This window comes from Rhinoraja longicauda, chromosome 24 (assembly GCF_053455715.1).
Source record: "Rhinoraja longicauda isolate Sanriku21f chromosome 24, sRhiLon1.1, whole genome shotgun sequence".
Lineage (NCBI taxonomy): Eukaryota > Metazoa > Chordata > Chondrichthyes > Rajiformes > Arhynchobatidae > Rhinoraja > Rhinoraja longicauda.
The window spans coordinates 35,388,002-35,409,638 of record NC_135976.1 but is presented as its reverse complement, the minus strand read 5'-3'; the positions used below and the strand labels follow the sequence as shown (position 1 = coordinate 35,409,638).

General features: G+C 51.1%; 2 protein-coding genes across 3 annotated transcripts in view; one reads left to right on the top strand and one right to left on the bottom strand.

Moving 5' to 3' along the window:
- Positions 1-1,297, top strand: part of eif2d (eukaryotic translation initiation factor 2D) — a 25,371-nt gene extending 24,074 nt beyond the window's left edge. For both annotated transcript variants that reach the window (XM_078420243.1, XM_078420242.1), the window contains one exon: positions 586-1,297. In XM_078420243.1, coding sequence (XP_078276369.1) covers positions 586-659 — 74 coding nt within the window. In that variant the 3' untranslated portion in view covers positions 660-1,297. The remainder of the gene's footprint in view (positions 1-585) is intronic.
- Positions 1,156-21,637, bottom strand: part of LOC144605251 (TBC1 domain family member 30-like) — a 23,200-nt gene continuing 2,718 nt past the window's right edge. The window contains exons 3-12 of the mRNA XM_078420345.1: positions 21,367-21,431; positions 18,842-18,907; positions 17,015-17,131; positions 14,458-14,643; positions 13,637-13,805; positions 11,592-11,760; positions 8,860-8,956; positions 8,022-8,119; positions 7,820-7,932; positions 1,156-4,134 (exon numbers count right to left, since the gene is read on the bottom strand). Coding sequence (XP_078276471.1) covers positions 3,479-4,134; positions 7,820-7,932; positions 8,022-8,119; positions 8,860-8,956; positions 11,592-11,760; positions 13,637-13,805; positions 14,458-14,643; positions 17,015-17,131; positions 18,842-18,907; positions 21,367-21,431 — 1,736 coding nt within the window. The 3' untranslated portion in view covers positions 1,156-3,478. The remainder of the gene's footprint in view (positions 4,135-7,819; positions 7,933-8,021; positions 8,120-8,859; positions 8,957-11,591; positions 11,761-13,636; positions 13,806-14,457; positions 14,644-17,014; positions 17,132-18,841; positions 18,908-21,366; positions 21,432-21,637) is intronic.

Below are 21,637 nucleotides of genomic sequence, written 5' to 3'. Positions count from 1 at the left end.
ACCTGGAGCACCCAGAGGAAACCCACGCGGTCATAGGGAGAACGTGCAAACTCCACACGGCCAGCACCCGAGGTCAGGATGGAGCCCGGGTCTCTGTGCCACCCGTGCCAACTTTGTCAAGGGTTATGGGGAGAAGGCAGGAGAGTGGGGTTGAGAGGGAGAGGTCGATCAGCCATGATTGAATGGCGGAGTAAGACTTGATGGGCCGAATGGCCTAATTCTAGTCCTCTCACTTAGAACGGAGATGAGGAAGAACTTTTTCAGTCAGAGAGTGGTGAAGGTGTGGAATTCTCTGCCTCAGAAGGCAGTGGAGGCCAGTTCGTTGGATGCTTTCAAGAGAGAGCTGGATAGAGCTCTTAAGGATAGCGGAGTGAGGGGGTATGGGGAGAAGGCAGGAACGGGGTACTGATTGAGAGTGATCAGCCATGATCGCATTGAATGGCGGTGCTGGCTCGAAGGGCTGAATGGCCTCCTCCTGCACCTATTGTCTATTGTCACTGATGAACTTTGCGGGCAGGATACGCAAGGGGGTTTCTGTAAAAATATTGCATTCCAGCTAAATATTGTTTTGTGATCTCGTTACAGAGGAATACAAGATCCTGTCGAAATATATCGAAGGCTTGAGTAAAGCCCCAAAGGTTGGCAAAAAGAGGCGGTGAGCTGGTTTATCCACGCAACGCCCGGCCGTCAGCCACAGTAACAACACACTGCCGGTACCTGTGTCTCTTCAGCCTTTTACAAAACTCTTTAAGTATCGATGTCCAGCACGCTGTGGACCATGGTGATGCTGCCCGGCCCACTGAGGTGCTCCAGCTTTTTGTGTCTGTCTTTGGTTGAGGATGCAGCTTGGCGTGTGTGTACACTCATCCACCGGGAGTAACAGTGTGGAAAGCACCAGGCTTCACTGGGCTGCCCGCACTGGCCTGCCCACAGTGGGCTGCCTACACTGGCCTGCCCACACTGGGAGGCATGCAGTGATTTGTCTTGGCTCCTGGGAGGATGAGATACTTGGTGGTCCCCAGCTTGCTGTGTCAGTGCCGTTTCCACAATCCACCAGGGTACGTTGCTGCTGGAGAGAAGCGCATGGTGCAAAAGGTCTGAGATGAAGTGCACTGTTAATTTGCAATAAAAACCACAGACACTAAAGCTTCTGGCAGCGTGTTTTAATGCAGAGGGAGCGTTTATTTAATTCACTTATTGTTTTAATTCACACAGATCTGTGGGTGTTGGTGGGAAGCGCCGTGTTAATTGGCCATTCCAGAGCAGCCGAAAGCGAGAAAAGAGAGGGGGGGTGGGGGGGGGGGGTGCGGGTCAAATACTTTAGAGATACAGATAGAGTGGAGACGGTCCCTTCGGCCCATCGACTCCACGCCCATCAGCGATCACCCCGTACATTCGCACTGTCCGACACACGAGGGACAATTTTACAGCTCAATGAAACCTGTACGTCTTTGGAGTGTGCGAGGAAACCGGAGCACGCGGTCACGGGGAGAACGTGCAAACTCCATACAGACAGCACCCGTAGTCAGGATGGAACCCGGGTCTCTGGCGCTGTGAGGCAGCAGCTCTACCCACTGCGCACAGATGCTGCCTGACTTCCATTTTCTATTCTGATTTCTAACATTCCCAGCATTTGGCTTCTGTATAATTAATGTTTGGATTCTGTAGTTGGAAAGCATGGAGTTTATTAAGCTCCCTACAGAGATGGCATTCCTGCATGAAACACTCAGCAACTGGATCGATTGTGGGCGTGGAGAGCAAGTGAGGCATCTTTTTGTTAAATGAAATGAGCAACAAGTCAGTCAGAGAACTCACAACAGACACATTGCATGGCAAACCCGAGACCTTATCATTCCCACTGACGTATCTGGACGTATCCTTCCTTTGTCCCGCCCCCCCTGACATCAGTCGGAAGAAGGGTCTCGACCCGAAACGTCACCCATTCCTTCTCTCCCGAGATGCTGCCTGACCTGCTGAGTTACTGCAGCATTTTGTGAATAAATACCTTCGATTTGTACCAGCATCTGCAGTTATTTTCTTATACTATCTGTACGTTCTCAGTTTCCAAGACTGTTTTCAAGAGAGAGTTAGATTTAGCTCTTTGGGCTAACGGAATCAAGGGGTATGGGGAGAAAGCAGGAACGGGGTACTGAATTTTGGATGATCGGCCATGATCATATTGAATGGCGGTGCTGGCTCGATGGGCCAAATGGCCTCCTCCTGCACCTATTTTCTATGTTTCTTCTAAAATTGAACAGTATTTTATGGTCAATGCACAGAAATCCACACTTCATGTATCAAATAATTTTATGTTGCATTGGTGACCAATGTAATTAATATTAATATAATCTAGGCTGCTTTGATCATAACTCGAAATTCTGTTATGCACAAAAATTGTAAGATATTTTGTAATTGGAAAAGATCTCTAACAAGCATATTTTTTCCTCAAACATGCTGTTCAGTTGAATTGTTCCTAACTTAAAATTCTGCAAAGGGGAAATCTATCCTAATGAGGGAGGAATGTTCAATAATTATTCACCAAGTCTCTCTGCCCTTTTGCCTCGGATATTAGTTGTGACTTTTGATGGACCAAGCGTAGACTTGGCAACCCTTTTGCCAAACCCTTACAACACTATTTTAATCCCTCGTCCCATTCCCATACTGTCCTGGGAAAGACACAGAGTGCTGGAGTAACTCAGCGGATCAGGCAGCATCTCTGGAGAACATGGATAGGTGACGTTTCACAGAGTGCTGGAGTTACTCAGCGGGTCAGGCAGCATCTGTGGAGAACATGGATAGGTGACGTTTCACAGAGTGCTGGAGTAACTCAACGGGTCAGGCAGCATCTGTGGAGAACATGGATAGGTGACGTTTGGGCACCATGTTATAGGAGAGATATTGTCAAGTATGAATGGGTTCAGAGAAGATTTACAAGGATGTTGCCAGGTCTAGAGGGTTTGAGCTACAGGGAGAGGTTGAGCAGGCTGGGTCTCTATTCCTTGGAGCGCAGGAGGATGAGGGGTGATCTTAGAGAGGTGTATAAAATCATGAGAGGAATAGATTGGGTAGATGCACAGAGTCTCTTGCCCAGAGTAGGGGATTCGAGGACCAGAGGACACAGGTACAGGGTGAGGGGGGAAAGATTCCATAGGAATCTGAGAGGTAGTGTTTTCAGGGGTGTGGAACGAGCTGCCAAAGGAGGTTGAGGCAGGGACTATCGCAACTTTTAAAAAGCAATTGGACAGGTACATTGATAGATAGGGCAGGTTTAGAGGGATATTGTCCAAACGCGAGCAAGTGGGGCCAGTGTAGATGGGGCATGTTGGACGGAGGGGGAAAGTAGGGCCAAAGGGCCTGTTTCCATGCTGTATTACTGTAATATTGGATAAGAGACCCTCTTTCCCCAATCACCTTCTGGTGAACTGATCTGCGATGGATTTTCCTCCCTTCCCCTCAGCCACCCACCTCCCCTCCAGAGTCAGTGGCTGAGTTGGGGCATGTGGGCGATGCGTCGGATCGCTGTGTTCTTGTGAGCGAGGGGTTTGGTGAAGAGACAGCCAGGCAGACCCGTGCTGGTGCGTTTCTCCGTCGGGGCGGTGGCGAGACCCTTGGCCTTGGGAATGTCCGAGGGGCTGCGCTCGGGGGCTGGCGAGAGGCCGGGCTGCTGCTCCCAAATGTCAAGTGTTTGGAACAACCTTTCAACCCCCGACAAGCCGTGCCCTCCATTTTCCCGGGACGGGCCGGTCTGGAGTTCGGTGCCTTTCCCGTCGTTTTCCCAGGACGTTGCTGGAGTTTTCCAGCTTCGGTCCAGGCGAGGGTAGACCGAGGCGGGGTCGTTGGGAGGGTCGGCCTTGCAGACGTCGTTGTGGTCCTGGAGCAAGCTGACCGTGTCACTGCCCGCTGCCCGGCCCCTCGGCCCCCGGACCAAGGTTCTGCGGGACACCTGGGAACACCAAGGACCCAGCAGCCTCCTCCTCTGCTCCTTGTGTCCCGCCTCAGCCGCCTGGCCACTGGGACCTCCATCACCTCTGCCGCTGCTGCTCTTCTCCAGCCGTTGCTCATTCAGTAGGCGACTCACACCCTTGGTCTTGCCCGGGGGCACCAGTGTCACACCAGACTGTGTCTCCGAGCTGTCTGTGCAAAGAGAAAGAGGAATCCATCCATACAACGTTTCCCTCAGTCCCCCTAAATTGGCCCAGCGCAAATTGGAGGAACAGCACCTCATATTTCGCTTGGGCAGCTGACACCCCAGCGGTATGAGGAAGATACACACAATCTCCCAAATGTTCTAGGGGCTGGAGAACCTAGGGTGATGGAGGAACTGAAGGAAATCCACATTAGGCAGGAAATGGTTTTGGGTAGACTGATGGGACTGAAGGCTGATAAATCCCCAGGGCCTGATGGTCTGCATCCCAGGGTACTTAAGGAGGTGGCTCTAGAAATAGTGGAAGCATTGGAGATCATTTTTCAATGTTCTATAGATTCAGGATCAGTTCCTGTGGATTGGAGAATAGCAAATGTTATCCCACTTTTTAAGAAAGGAGGGAGAGAGAAAACGGGTAATTATAGACCAGTTAGTCTGACATCAGTGGTGGGGAAAATGCTGGAGTCAATTATAAAAGACGAAATTGCTGAGCATTTGGATAGCAGTAACGGGATCGTTCCGAGTCAGCATGGATTTACGAAGGGGAAATCATGCTTGACAAATCTACTGGAATTTTTTGAGGATGTAACTAGGAAAATTGACAAGGGAGAGTCAGTGGATGTGGTGTACCTCGACTTTCAGAAAGCCTTCGACAAGGTCCCACATAGGAGATTAGTGGGCAAAATTAGGGCACATGGTATTGGGGGTAGGGTACTGACATGGATAGAAAATTGGTTAACAGACAGAAAGCAAAGAGTGGGGATAAATGGGTCCCTTTCGGAATGGCAGGCAGTGACCAGTGGGGTACCGCAAGGTTCGGTGCTGGGACCCCAGCTATTTACGATATACATTAATGACTTAGACGAAGGGATTAAAAGTACCATTAGCAAATTTGCAGATGATACTAAGTTGGGGGGTAGTGTGAATTGTGAGGAAGATGCAATAAGGCTGCAGGGTGACCTGGACAGGTTGTGTGAGTGGGCGGATACATGGCAGATGCAGTTTAATGTAGATAAGTGTGAGGTTATTCACTTTGGAAGTAAGAATAGAAAGGCAGATTATTATCTGAATGGTGTCAAGTTAGGAGGAGGGGGAGTTCAACGAGATCTGGGTGTCCTAGTGCATCAGTCAATGAAAGGAAGCATGCAGGTTCAGCAGGCAGTGAAGAAAGCCAATGGAATGTTGGCCTTCGTAACAAGAGGAGTTGAGTATAGGAGCAAAGAGGTCCTTCTACAGTTGTACCGGGCCCTGGTGAGACCGCACCTGGAGTACTGTGTGCAGTTTTGGTCTCCAAATTTGAGGAAGGATATTCTTGCTATGGAGGGCGTGCAGCGTAGGTTCACTAGATTAATTCCCGGAATGGCGGGACTGTCGTATGTTGAAAGGCTGGAGCGATTGGGCTTGTATACACTGGAATTTAGAAGGATGAGGGGGGATCTTATTGAAACATATAAGATAATTAGGGGATTGGACACATTAGAGGCAGATAACATGTTCCCAATGTTGGGGGAGTCCAGAACAAGGGGCCACAGTTTGAGAATAAGGGGTAGGCCATTTAGAACGGAGATGAGGAAGAACTTTTTCAGTCAGAGGGTGGTGAAGGTGTGGAATTCTCTGCCTCAGAAGGCAGTGGAGGCCAGTTCGTTGGATGCTTTCAAGAGAGAGCTGGATAGAGCTCTTAAGGATAGCGGAGTGAGGGGGTATGGGGAGAAGGCAGGAACGGGGTACTGATTGATAGTGATCAGCCATGATCGCATTGAATGGCGGTGCTGGCTCGAAGGGCTGAATGGCCTACTCCTGCACCTATTGTCTATTGTCTAAATCTACAACAGCTCCCAGCTGTTCAACACTTTAACATCCCCTCCCACTCCCACACTGACCTTCCTGTCCTGGGCCTCCTCCATTGTCAGAGTGAGGCCCAGCGCAAATTGGAGGAACAGCACCTCATATTTCGCTTGGGCAGCTGACACCCCAGCGGTATGAACATTGACTTCTCTAACTTCAAGTAGCCCTTGCTTTCCCTCTCTCTCCGTCCTCCCCCTTCCCAGTTCTCCCACCAGTCTGACTGTCCTGAGTAAACGTTATCTCTGTATACTTCCTTGTCACCTTCCCCCTCAGCCAACAATGATCTATTCTACATTTCCCTTGAACCTCGTCCCCTTTGATGTCTCGTTTTCACACCTTGCCCTTCCATATCTCTGTGTCTCCATCTCCCCTGATTCTCAGCAGGAGTCACTCCAGCATTGTGTCTATCTTCCAAATAACTCCCAAGAGAGACACAAAAAGCTGGAGTAATTCAGCAGGTCAGGCAGCATCTTGGGAGAGAAGGAATGGGTGACATTTCCGGTCGAAACCCTTCTTCAGACTGAGAGTCAGGGGAGAGGGAGACACAGAGATAAGGAAGAGTAAGGTGTGAAAACAACAGATCAAAGCAGACGATGTGCAAGGAGATGTAGAATGGTTCATTGTTGGCTGAGGGGAAGGTGAGAACGAGGCATATAATCAGTAACATTAATCAGGAGGACAGTGAAACTATTTGGAGAACGAGGGGCGGAGGGTGGGGGAGGGAAGGAGATACAACAACTCCCAATGTCCTAACAGGAGACTCCCTAAATCAATAGTCAGCAGTGGACACGAGGAAGTGCAGAGGCTCTGTGTCAGAGTGTCAGGTTTGCTGCTCTGTGACGCTCCCAGATACCAGTGGTGCAGCGGGTAGAGCTGCTGCCTCACAGCGCCGGAGACCCGGGTTCGATCCTGACCACGGGCGCTGTCTGTACGGAGTTTGTACGTTCTCCCCGTGACCTGCATGGGTTTTCTCCGGGTGCTCCGGTTTCCTCCCACACTCCAAAGACGTGCGGGTTTGTGGGGTAATTGGCTTGGTGTAAATGTACATTGTCCCCAGTGTGTGTAGGATAGTGTTAGTGTGCGGGGATCGCTGGTGGGTGTGGACTCGGTGGGCCGAAGGGCCTGTTTCCACGCTGTGTCTCTAAACTAAACTGAACCACACGGGAGGGCCGGGCTGCCGCGGCTGAAACGTTCCTGAAATAGCCGGGCAGCGGAATCTTCCCACGGGCGATAAAGATAACTGTTGCTGACGGTGAGACCAACAGACAGATGTTGATATGTGACACCTTCACTTATTAATGAACATCCAGACATCCTGTGATGTGATTGCATCACCACAGGCAGCAGCTGAGACTCGGCCCGTGAGTCAACTTAGTGTTCAACGGGGAATGGGTCAGAGGAGGTGTACAGCACGCAAACTGGCCCTTCGGCCCAACGTGTCCATGCTGGCAAGAGGGTGGTGGGGACCTGGAACTCGCTGCCAGGGGCGGTGGTGGAGGCAGATCTACACATGGATCACATGCAGGCAGAGGACAAACCGTGTGTGGCAGGGACATTGTGGGCCAGAAGGCCTGTTCCCATGCTGGACTGTCTGTCTAGTTTAGAGATACAGCGCGGAAACAGGCCCTTTCGGCCCACCGGGTCCGCGCCGACCAGCGATCCCCGCACACTAACACAACTGTATCCTATACCCACTGGGACTGGTGGAGCAGCCAGTGCCTTGCGGTCAGTGCCGGGCGGTCAGTGGTGGAGCCGCAGTTGCCGGGCGGTCAGTGGTGGAGCGGTCAGTGCCGGGCGGTCAGTGGTTGGGCGGCAGGATCGGCCCGGTACCTGTGTGATGCTGGTTCTGTGTCTGGGCATACCCAACAGCAGCCAGGAAGGTGCAGTGACCATTGGTCTCGCTGGCTGTGCTCCTCCTCAGCGATGGTTCATGTGGCCGAGCGCTGGGGACAAGGCAGAAAAGACACGTCACTCTCCGCCCGGCACCGAGCTGGAACATTACAGCTGAGTGTTACCACAGCTACGCTCATACCTGGTGACAGTCGGCTTGGTCTGCACCGGCCCCGACCTGTACCGCTCTCTCAGTTCCCTCACTTTAAGGCAGGGCAACGCAGCCATTGAGCGCACCGCCTGGAAGATAAACAGTGCACTGTAACACAACACCGCCAGTCTGAGGCAGGGTCCCGACGTGAAACGTCACCTATCCAAGTCCCTCACAGATGCTGCCTGACCCGCTGAGTTACTCCAGCACTCTGTGAAACGTCACCTATCCATGTTCTCCACAGATGCTGCCTGACCCGCTGAGTTACTCCAGCACTCTGTGAAACGTAACCTATCCATGTTCTCCACAGATGCTGCCTGACCCGCTGAGTTACTCCAGCACTCTGTGAAACGTCACCTATCCATGTTCTCCACAGATGTTGCCTGACCCGCTGAGTTACTCAAGCACCAGCACCCTGTGAAACGTCACCTATCCAAGTCCCCCACAGATGCTGCCTGACCCACTGAGTTACTCCAGCACTGTGACTTTTTTCACAATATTGTTGCTGGGACGAGTGGGTTTGAGTTATGAGGAGAGGCTAGTGCAGCATACATGATGCAGACAGCAGGGGTTGTCCATGTCTGATGGATCGGGCTGCTCCCACAGATTCACCACCCTCCAACTAAAGAAATTCCTCCTCAACTTCTTTCTAAAGGAACGTCCTTTAATTCTGAGGCTGTGCCCTCTGGTCCTAGACTCTCCCACTGGTGGAAACATCCTCTCCACATCCACTCCATCCAGACCTTACACTATTGGGCGAGTTTCCCTGAGGTCCCCCCCTTCATCCCCGGACCACCAGCGAGACCAGGCTAAGCTGTTCCATCCTCACCTGCATCAGCCCCTCAGGCTCCAGAACCTTCCTTGCCACCATCTCCCGACTTAACCCGAACGAAACCTCTTCGATACTCTGGCACCGTCCGATCCACCTGCGACACAAAGCAGCTCACAGTCACCAGGCAAGAACGTTCAGTTGTCATGTCGAGACACAGAATGACCAATGTCTTACTTGCAGCAGCACAACAGGTCTGTAAACGCACCCCTCCATTATTCCCTGGAACGCAGGAAGCTGAAGGGCGATCTCATACGGGTTTAGTTCAGTTTTGTTTAGAGATGCAGTGCAGCAAGAGGCCCTTTGGCCCACCGAGTCCGTGCTGACTAGCGATCCCCGCACACTAACACACCCTAGGGACAATGTTCACTTATACCAAGCCAATTAACCTACAATGCTGCACGTCTTTGGAGTGTGGGAGGAAACCGAAGATCTTGGAGAAAACCCACGCGGTCACGGGGAGAACGTACAAACTCTACAGACGGCGCCGGTGTGGGGATGGAACCCCGGTCTCTGGTGCTGTGAGGCAGCAGCTCTACCCGCTGCGCCACCGTGCCGGCCTTATGTATAAAATCATGAGGGGACTAGATTGGGTAAACGCACAGAGTCTTTTACCCAGAGCTGGGGAATCAAAAACCAGAGGACATGGGTTTAAGGTGAGAGGGGATTTAATAGGAACCCGAAGGACAACTTTTCCACACAGAGGGTGGTGGGTGTATGGAACGAGCTGTCGGAGGAGGTAGTTGAGGCAGGGACTATAACAACATTTAAAAGACATTTGGACAGGTACATGGATAGGAAAAGTTTAGAGGGATCTGGGCCAAAGGCGGACATGTGGGACTATCTGTACATTGTAAACGAATCATGTAGTCTTTCCGCTGACTAGATAGCAGGCAACAAAAAAGCTTTTCACTGTACACGTAACAATAAACAAAACTAAACAATTGTAGATGGGGCATCTTGGCCAGCATGGGCCAGCATGGGCAAGTTGGGCCAAAGGGCCTGTTTCTGCGCGGTGTGACGCTATAATTCAGGTTATATTTGACTTCCATTTTCCACGACACAACTCAATAGTGTGAAAAGAACAAAAGAAACACTTCAATAAATGAAAACCTGGACCGGGAGGATTTGGAGAAGATGTTTCCACTAGTGGGAGAGTCGAGGACCAGAGGGCACAGCCTCAGAATTAAAGGACGTTCCTTTAGGAAGGAGATGAGGAGGAATGTCTTTAGTCAGAGGGCGGTGAATCTATGGAATTCATTGACACAGAAGGCTGTGGAGGCCACAAGTCAGTGGGTATTATTAAGGCAGAGATAGATAGATTCTTGATTAGTGCGGGTGTCAGGGGTTATGGGGAGAAGGCAGGAGAATGGGGTTAGGAGGGAGAGATAGATCAGCCACGATTGAACGGTAGAGTAGACTTGATGGGCTGAATGGCCTGATTCTGCTCCTATCTATTATAACCCCCCAATGTTACTGCTTAATCGGAGTGCTAGCAGCCATCTTAGACACAACACACTGGATTAACTCAGCGGGACAGGCAGCATCTCTGGTGAGGAATGGGTGACGTTTCGGGTCGACCCAAAACATCACCCATTCCTTCCTTCCAGAGATGCTGCCTGTCCCGCTGAGTTACTCATTCTGCATTTTGTGTCTATCTTTGATTTAAACCGGTATCTGCAGTTGCTGCCTACACATGTTTGCTATTGAGGGCGTGCAGCGTAGGTTTACTAGGTTAATTCCCGGAATGGCAGGACTGTCATATGTTGAAAGACTGGAGCGACTAGGCTTGTATACACTGGAATTTAGAAGGATGAGAGGGGATCTTATCGAAACGTATAAAATTATTAAGGGGTTGGACACGTTAGAGGCAGGAAACATGTTCCCAATGTTGGGGGAGTCCAGAACAAGGGGCCACAGTTTAAGAATAAGGGGTAGGCCATTTAGAACTGAGATGAGGAAAAACTTTTTCAGTCAGAGAGTTGTGAATCTGTGGAATTCTCTGCCTCAGAAGGCAGTGGAGGCCAATTCTCTGAAAGCATTCAAGAGAGAGCTAGATAGAGCTCTTAAGGATAACGGAGTCAGGGGGTATGGGGAGAAGGCAGGAACGGGGTACTGATTGAGAATGATCAGCCATGATCACATTGAATGGCAGTGCTGGCTCGAAGGGCCTAATGGCCTCCTCCTGCACCTATTGTCTATTGAATAAGGTGTGCAAAGCTTTCAAATCCATGAGGGAATTATGTCAGAAGAAATTGAGTTAAGTTTTATAATCTAGATTATAATAATGTTGTACAATATAAATCAAAGGTATATTTTTCTCTTCATCAATAAGTTCCTTCCTGCCCATGTTGTGGGCACATGCCACCTACTCTGCCAGCTGTGCCCACACGGCCAGGGCCACATACGTCACCTACTCTGCCAGCTGTGCCCACACGGCCAGGGCCACATACGTCACCTACTCTGCCAGCTGTGCCCTCACGGCCAGGGCCACACGACACCTACTCTGCCAGCTGTGCCCACACAGCCAGGGCCACATACGTCACCTACTCTGCCAGCTGTGCCCACACGGCCAGGGCCACACGACACCTACTCTGCCAGCTGTGCCCACACGGCCAGGGCCACACATACGTCACCTACTCTGCCAGCTGTGCCCACACGGCCAGGACCACATACGTCACCTACTCTGCCAGCTGTGCCCACACGGCCAGGGCCACACATACGTCACCTACTCTGCCAGCTGTGCCCACACGGCCAGGGCCACTCGCAGCATCACCTCCGAACCCTCGAAGAAGATGGCGTCGAAGATCCACAGGACGGAGTCTTTGGGAAGACAGGAGGTGAAGAGCGTGAGGAACCAGTGCATGGTGACCACGCTGTGGAGCGGCAAGACACACCTCCCTGCAGGGAACAAGGCCAGGCACACGTCAACGGCACACGTCAACAGCACACGCCCACACTAATCACACACATGTCACAGTTCAGACAGTTCCCCGACACACCCGGGCAGACCAAGGAAGCACAGCGCGCTCAAACGCAACGTGCAAGAATGAACCGCAGACCGTGGATTCATCCGAAGACAGACGCAAAAACTGGAGTAACTCAGCGGGACTGGCAGCGTCTCTGGAGAGAAGGAATGGGTGACGTTTCGGGTCGAGACCCTTCTTCAGACTGGTTAGGGATAAGGGAAACGAGAGATACAGACGGTGATGTGGAGAGATTCAGCGTTCATTGTTCTTTATCTCCCCACATCACCGTCTATGTCTCCCGTCTCCCTTATCCCTAACCAGTCTGAAGAAGGGTCTCGACCCGAAACATCACCCATTCCTTCTCTCCACAGATGCTGCCTGACCCGCTGAGTTACTCCAGCACTCTGTGAAACGTCACCTATCCATGTTCTCCACAGATGCTGCCTGACCCGCTGAGTTACTCCAGCTTTATGTGTCTATCTTTGGAGACAGGCCCTTCGGCCCACTGAGTCCATGCCGGCCAGCGATCGCCCGTTCACACTGGTTCCGTGTTATCCCACTTTCCCATCCACTCCCTGCACACCAGGGGGCAATTTACAGAGGGGCCGATGAACCCACAAACCCGCACGTCCTTGGGACTTGGGAGGAAACCGGAGCAGTTTAGTTTAGTTTAGTAGTACAGCGCGGAAACAGGCCCTTCGGCCCACTGAGTCCATGCCGACCAATGGTTCCCCTGTACACTGGGACTATCCCACACACTGGGAACAATTTACAAGAGGGCCAATTAACCTACAAATCCGCACGTCCTTGGGATGTGGGCAGAAGCCTGCACGGTCACAGGGAGAACATGCAAACTCCTTACAGACAGCACCCGAGATCAGGATGGAAGCCGGGTCCCTGGTGCTGTGAGGCAGCGGCTCGACCCGCCACACCACTGTGCTGTCCTAACATTTAATATATAAAACTCTTTCCTCTCCTCCAACTTGTACAGATGCACTACAGGAAGCATCCTCTCATCATGCATCACATCTTAGTTTGGGAACAGCTCTGCCCAAGACCACACGACATTGGTACGATTGATGATGGAGCCCAGTGCATCACATAGACCAGCTCTGCCCAGCCCCAGCAACTCTATCTACACCACGCTGCCTCAGCAAAGCAAACACCCTCCCCACCCCGGGCATTCCCTCTTCTCCCTGCCCCCATTAAAGCTGTTGTACCATTCACTGAACAGAACACTACAGCACAGCAACTGGCTCTTCAGCCCACAGTGTTTACATGATTCCTGCATATCCACGCGGCTGTCTGAAAGCCTCTTAAACACCACGATCGTATCTGCCTCCACCCCCACTCCTGGCAGCACGTTCCAGGCCCCCACCCCCAATCCCAACCCCAACCCCAACCCCACCCCCAACCCCACCCCCACCCCCACCCACACCCCCACCTCCACCCCCTCCCCCACCCCCACCTCCCTGTGAAACTCACCCCGCACATCTCCTTTAAACTTTGCTCCTCTCACCGTAAATCCATGCCTTCTGGCCATTGACGTTCTCACTCTAGGAAAAAGGTTCTGACTGTCTACCCTGTCTACGCCTCTCAACATTTTACTTACTTCTATCAGATCTCCCCTCAACCTCCGAAGTTCCAGAGAAAACAATCCACGTTTGCCCAACCTCTCTCTCCCTGCAGCTGAAACGTCACCTATCCATGTTCTCCACAGATGCTGCCTGACCCGCTGAGTGACTCCAGCACTCTGTGTCTTTAACTGAAGTGGAAAGCCCACCAAGGTCCTTGTGCTCCACACTCACCATCTCCAGCTTGCTTGGCCGCCCTGTACAGATGCTCCAGATGTTGCCAGAGGTCGGGCAGCTGGATCTTGAGCAGCTCGTGGAAGACGGTCACGTCAACCGTCAGGGCGCTGATGCTGTTGGCAAAGTAATTGTCTGGAAGCACATTGTCAAGGAGATGGACCAGGACCTGGAGAGGAGACAAGGCGTGTGGGCCAAGATGTACACAGCTAGAATGTGAACACTGAACACAGAATACACAACAGTGCAGCACACCGACAGGGACAAGGAGACACAAGGAACTGCAAACGCAGGTTTACAAACAAAGACACAAAGTGCTGGAGTAACTCAGCGGGTCAGGCAGCCTCTCTGGAGAACGTGGACAGGCCTATCCACATATGCCAGAGATGCTGCCTGACCCGCTGAGTTACTCCAGCACTTTGTGCCGTTCTTTGATGGGGAAGGGGAGAGGAGTTAGCGATGTTTCCAGCGGACTATCCAAGAATGTTGAGACCAAAGATAATAGAGCAGAACAAGATGGACCACTCGACCCTAAAGACCGTGGTAGGTCACGGCGCCATTTTGGTCGGCAGAAACTTGCAGAAACATTTAACAAGAAAAATAACAAAAATCTTTCAATTGATAGATGAGATACGTTCTGCATTTTAATGGCATCATCACACATACTGTTCCCCCACAACACTGATTACACCACGAGAGGCAGAGCGAACGGCGGGGTTTGCCTACTAAAATGGCGGCCGTTACGCTCCATTGCGTTCAGTATCGGCGATTTTGACGGAGTGGTCCATCTTGCTCCTCTAGTACCTTTGGCTGAGACCGACCTTGAAGGCAGCCCCCTCGTCACCGCCCATGGCGGCGAGGATGACCGCTGCCGGAGTGATGAACCCCTGGCAGTAGCCCGTGCGTTCATTCCAGCGAGCGTAGGCCACGAGCAGGCGCTTCAGTGCGGCCGCAAAGCGTTTCTGGTCGGCGCCGCCGTACCGCTTCAGACTGGACTGACGCAGATCCTGCAAGCAAGTGTCCACAGAGAACATCAGCGGCACGGTGGCGCAGCGGTAGAGTTGCTGCCTTACAATAGACAATAGACAATAGGTGCAGGAGGAGGCCATTCAGCCCTTCGATCCAGCACCGCCATTCAATGTGATCATGGCTGATCATTCTCAATCAGTACCCCGTTCCTGCCTTCTCCCCATACCCCCTCACTCCGCTATCCCTAAGAGCTCTATCCAGCTCTCTCTTGAAAGCATCCAACGAACTGGCCTCCACTGCCTTCTGAGGCAGAGAATTCCACACCTTCACCACTCTCTGACTGAAAAAGTTCTTCCTCATCTCCGTTCTAAATGGCCTACCCCTTATTCTTAAACTGTGGCCCCTTGTTCTGGACTCCCCCAACATTGGGAACATGTTTCCTGCCTCTAATGTGTCCAATCCCCTAATTATCTTATATGTTTCAATAAGATCCCCCCTCATCCTTCTAAATTCCAGTGTATACAAGCCCAATCGCTCCAGCCTTTCAACATATGACAGTCCCGCCATTCCGGGAATTAACCTAGTGAACCTACGCTGCACGCCCTCCATAGCAAGAATATCCTTCCTCAAATTTGGAGACCAAAACTGCACACAGTACTCCAGGTGCGGTCTCACCAGGGCCCGGTACAACTGTAGAAGGACCTCTTTGCTCCTATACTCAACTCCTCTTGTTACGCAGCGCCGGAGACCCGGGTTCCATCCCGACTACGGGCGCTGTCTGTGTGGAGTTTGTACGTTCTCCCCGTGACCGCGTGTGTCTGTGCTCTGGTTTCCTCCCACACTCCAAAGATTTGTAGGTTAATTGGCTTTGTGTATGTGTAAATTGTCCCCAGTGTGCGTAGGATAGTGTTAATGTGCAGGGATCACTGGTCAGCGCGGACTCGATGGGCCGAAGGGCCTGTTTCCGCACATTATCTCTAAACTAAACTAAGTAACACGGACAATGGCCTTCCGGTAATAAAGATCAACTGTAGACGCTGGTTAACACAAAAGATAGACACAAGATGCTGGAGGAACACACCCCTTCCCACCCAAACCAGCCCCTCCCTAGGTACCCTCTCTGCCACAGAAGGCAGTGGAGGCCGATTCACTGGATGTTTTCAAGAGAGCGTTAGATTTAGCTCTTAGGGCTAACGGAATCAAGGGATATGGGGAGAAAGTAGGAACGGGGTACTGATTGTGGATGATCAGCCGTGATCATATTGAATGGCGGTGCTGGCTCGAAGGGCCGAATGGCCTCCTCCTGCACCTATTTTCAATGTTTCTATGTTTCTAACTATGCAACACCTGTTCCTATTCCCCCCTCGACTCTATCCAAGGACCCCGATTGTCCCTCCAGGTGAGGCAGAGGTTCAGGTGCACCTCCTCCAATCTCATCTACTGCATCCGGTGTTGCCGATGTGGCCACCTGTACATCAGCGAGACCAACGGACTCGGCCACCGTTCTGCCCAAAACTTGCGTTCAGTCTGCCAAGACCCACAGGTCCCGATTACTAAACATCATCATAAGGAAGAGTCCCAACACAAAACGTCACCTATCCACGTTCTCCACAGATGCTGCCTGACCCGCTGAGTTACTCCAGCACTCTGTGAAACGTCACCTATCCATGTTCTCCAGAGATGCTGCCTGACCCGCTGAGTTACTCCAGCACTCTGTGAAACGTCACCTATCCATGTTCTCCACAGATACTGCCTTCGTAAAGTTCTGTGTCCAATTCCATGTGACGTCAGTTGAAATCCAACTGAAGAGGCGTTTAGAAGAATGAGGGGGGACCTCATTGAAACTTACAGAATATTGAGCGGCCTGGATAGAGTGGATGTGGAGAGGATGTTTCCACTGGTGGGAGAGTCTAGGACCAGAGGGCACAGCCTCAGAATTAAAGGACGTTCCTTTAGACAGGAGATGAGGAGAAATTTCTTTAGTCAGAGGGCGGTGAATCTGTGGGATTCTTTGTCACAGACGGCTGTGGAGGCCACAAATCAGTGGATATTTTGAAGGCAGAGACAGATAGATTGTTGATTAGTGCGGGTGTCAGGGGTTATGGGGAGAAGGCAGGAGAATGGGGTTAGGAGGGAGAGATAGATCAGCCATGATTGAATGGTGGAGTAGACTTGATGGGCCGAATGGCCTGATTCTACTCCTATAACGTATGAATCCTATGCACTCCAAGACCAGGACAACCATAACTGATCAGCCTCCCTGCTTGATGGGCCGAATGGCCATATTCTGCTCCGAAAACTGATGCATATTCACAGCCAGTGAGGGAGTGAGGGAGGGGGGGGGGGGGGGGGGGTGGGGGAGGGAGGGAGGGAGGGAGGGAGGGAGGGAGGGGGCTTGTGCGTACGTACCTTCTCCACACGCACTCCCAACGCATCCTGATCCACGCCTCCCATGACCCTCTGCACGGTCTTCCCCCAATCCAGGGCGATGGTCTCGAGGTAGTGGTCAGCCATCATCACCCAGATCTGCAACAGGACGGGACAGAGATTCACCAGGACGTTGCCAGGACTAGAGGGTGTGAGCTACAGGGAGAGGTAGAGCAGGCTGGGTCTCTATTCCTTGGAGCGCAGGAGGATGAGGGGTGATCTTATACAGATGTACAAAATCATGAGAGGAACAGATCGGGTAGACGCACAGAGTCTCTTGCCCAGAGTAGGGGAATCGAGGACCAGAGGCCATAGGTTTAAGGTGAAGGGGAAATTACTTAATAAAAATCTGCGTGGTAACTGTTTCACACAGAGGGTGGTGGGTGTATGGAACGAGCTGCTAGAGGAGGTAGTTGCGATACTGGGGACTATTGCAATGTTTAAGAAACAGTTAAACAGGTACATGGACAGTGTAAGGAAATAACTGCAGATGCTGGTACAAATCGATTTATTCACAAAATGCTGGAGTAACTCAGCAGGTCAGGCAGCATCTCGGGAGAGAAGGAATGGGTGACGTTTCGGGTCGAGACCCTTCTTCAGACCTTCTTCAGACTGAAGAAGGGCCTCGACCCGAAACGTCACCCATTCCTTCTCTCCCGAGATGCTGCCTGACCTGCTGAGGTACATGGACAGGACAGGTTTAGAGGGGTATGGACTGATCGCAGGCAGGTGGGGCTAGTGTAGCTGGGACATGTGGGCCAGTGTGGGCATGACGGGCTGAAGGTCCTGTTTCCACGCTGGATCACTCAGTCAACCCGACATTGTCCCACAGACCAACCCCGTGATCTGGGTCCTCACTGCCGATCCATCGCGGTTTGTTATCAATCACGCTAAATATTCTCAATGACATTACAGACAGCAGACGCTCAAAGCTAACAATCTGGATCTGTGAATATCAAATGCCAGAGGGCACAGCTTTAAGGTGAGCTACTGTGTGTGGGGTAGTGTTAATGTGCAGGATCGCTGGTCCTTAGTGTGTGTAGGGTGGGTAGGGGTTGCCAACTTCCTCACTCAATAATACGGGACAAGGTGACGTCACCGCCCTGCGCCCCACGTGACCTCACCCAGCCAGCGGCCACGTGCTCCCGCTCCACCAATGCTATGCAACCCGCCTCCCGGCCCCGGGCGGCCGCCATTAGATGCGGGAGCACGTGGCCGCTGGCTGGGTGAGGTCACGTGGGGCACGGGGCGGTGACGTCACCCTTTGTCCAGTATTTGGGAGTGAGGAAGTTGGCAACTCTACTAATACGGGACAAGGGCGGTCCCGTACGGGACAAACTAATTTAGCCCAAAATAGGGGATGTCCCGGCTAATACGGGACGGTTGGCAACCCTAAGCATAGGTTAGCGTAGGTCAGAAGGGTCTCGACCCGAAACGTCACCCATTCCTTCTCTCCTGAGATGCTGCCTGACCTGCTGAGTTACTCCAGCATTTTGTGAATAAATACCTTCGATTTGTACCAGCATCTGCAGTTATTTTCTTACACTAAGTCTACGTAGAGTTGTGAAGTTTAAAGGAGATGTTTAAATGAGGAGCAATCTCTTTACTCAGAGGGTGGTGAATCTGTGGAATTATTTGCCACAGGAAACTGTGAAGGTCAAGTCAGTGGATATATTTAATCACTATTTGACAGGGGTTGTAGGGAGAAGGCAGGAGAATGGGGTTAGGAGGGAGAGATAGATCAGCCGTGATTGAATGGCGGAGTAGACTTGATGGGCCGAATGGCCTAATTCTGCTCTTGTCACTCACGTGCTGTCTCCATGCGGCGGGTATTCCGGCTGGGAGCCACACGATGGGTCTGCAGGTCTCCACCCACTGGAAACACACACGGCTCCTGGGTTAGTGTCCGCAAACATACCGATATTTACATTCAGTTTAGTTTAGAGATACAGCACGGAAACAGGCCCTTCGGCCCACCGAGTCCGCGCCGACCAGCGATCCCCACACACTAACACTACCCTGCACACACTGGGGACAATTTACATTTATACCAAGTCAATTAACCTACAAACCTGCACGTGTTTGGAGTGTGGGAGGAAACCGGAGATTGATGCCCATCCCCAATCCTGGACTTCACTTTAATTCCATGTTTGGTGTATCTTGTGTTTATGACTGTTGCCAGATCAATTTCCCTCCTAGGATCAATAACGTTCTATCGTCTCATATCATCATATCCCGGAGAAAACTACGCAGTAACCATATAACCATATAACCATATAACAACTACAGCATGGAAACAGGCCTGTCCGGCCCTACCAGTCCACGCCGACCATTCTCCCTGACCTAGTCTCATCTACCTGCACTCAGACCATAACCCTCTAATCCCCTCCTATCCATATACCTATCCAATTTACTCTTAAATAATAAAATCGAGCCAGCCTCCACCACTTCCACCGGAAGCCCATTCCATACAGCCACCACCCTCTGAGTAAAGAAGTTCCCCCTCATGTTACCCCTAAACCTTTGTCCCTCAATTCTGAAGCTATGTCCCCTTGTTGGAATCTTCCCCACTCTCAAAGGGAAAAGCCTACCCACGTCAACTCTGTCCGTCCCTCTCAAAATGTTAAAAACCTCTATCAAGTCCCCCCTCAACCTTCTACGCTCCAAAGAATAAAGACCCAACCTGTTCAACCTCTCTCTGTAGCCTAAGTGCTGAAACCCAGGCAACATTCTAGTAAATCTCCTCTGTACCCTCTCCATTTTGTCGACATCCTTCCTATAATTTGGCGACCAGAACTGCACACCATACTCCAGATTCGGCCTCACCAATGCCCTGTACAATTTTAACATTACATCCCAACTTCTATACTCGATGCTCTGATTTATAAAGGCAAGCATACCAAACGCCTTCTTCACCACCCTATCCACATGAGATTCCACCTTCAGGGAACAATGCACAGTTATTCCCAGATCCCTCCGTTCCACTGCAATCCTCAATTCCCTACCATTTACCCTGTACGTCCTATTTTGATTTGTCCTACCAAAATGCAGCACCTCACACTTATCAGCATTAAACTCCATCTGCCATCTTTCAGCCCACCCTTCCAAAAGGCCCAAGTCTCTCTGTAGACTTTGAAAATCTACCTCACTATCAACTACACCACCTATCTTAGTATCATCTGCATATTTACTAATCAATTTGCCACACCATCATCCAGATCATTAATGTAAATGACAAACAACAGTGGACCCAACACAGATCCTTGGGGTACTCCACTAGACACTGGCCTCCAACCTGACATACAATTGTCAACCGTTACCCTCTGGTATCTCCCATTCAGCCATTGTTGAATCCATCTTGCAACCTCACTATTAATACCCAACGATTTAACCTTCTTAATCAACCTTCCATGTGGAACCTTGTCAAATGCCTTATTGAAGTCCATATAGACAACATCCACAGCCTTGCCCTTATCAATTTCCCTGGTAACCTCTTCAAAAAATTCAAGAAGATTAGTCAAACATGACCTTCCAGGCACAAATCCATGTTGACTGTTTCTAATCAGGCCTTGATTATCCAAATAATTATATATATTGTCCCTAAGTATCTTTTCCATTAATTTTCCCACCACAGACGTCAAACTAATAGGTCTATAATTGCTAGGTTTACTTTTAGAGTAGTCACGGGGAGAACGTACAAACTCCGTACAGACAGCGCCCGTGGTCGGGATGGAACCGGGTCTCTGGCGCTGTGAGGCAGCAGCTCTACCCGCTGCACCACCGCGACGCCCTGATGCTTCAATCATGAGCAAAATACAAAGTGCCACAGAAGCTCAACTGGTCAGGCAGCATCTGTGGAGAAATGGACGGGCAACGTTGGGAGAACAGAGATGAGGAGGAATGGGTGGTGAATCTGTGGATTTCATTGCCACAGACGGCTGTGGAGTTTAACAGATTGTTGATTAGTGCGGGTGTCAGGGGTTATGGGGAGAAGGCAGGAGAATGGGGTTAGGAGGGAGAGATAGATCAGCCATGATTGAATGGCGGAGCGAACTTGATGGGCCAAATGGCCTAATTCTGCTCCTGTGTCTCATGGTTTTGGGTCAGGACCCTTCTTCAGACTAGAGTCAGGGGAAAGGAAAGCGAGAGATACAGGATTAGGGTTAGATCTCTCGTTTCCCTCTCCCCTGACTCTAGTCTGAAAAAAGGTCTCAACCTGAAACGTCACCCGTTCCTTCTCTCCACAGATGCTGCCTGTCCCGCTGAGTTACTCCAGCACTCTGTGTTTATCTTCGGTGTAAACCAGCGTCTGCACATTTCTGCTGCCAACAAACCTGCTGAAAGCCGTTCTGATCCCTCCGGCTTCTGCCGTCTCGCTTTAGCCTCGGGTCGGAGCCTGGAGACACCAACAGACAGTTAGAACAGCTGGACGCCCCTCAAAGCTGAGCCTCAGAAACAACACTGGAATTTAGAAGGATGAGAGGGGATCTTATCGAAACGTATAAGATATTAAGGGGTTGGACACATTAGAGGCAGGAAACATGTTCCCAATGTTGGGGAATCCAGAACAAGAGGCCACAGTTTAAGAATAAGGGGTAGGCCATT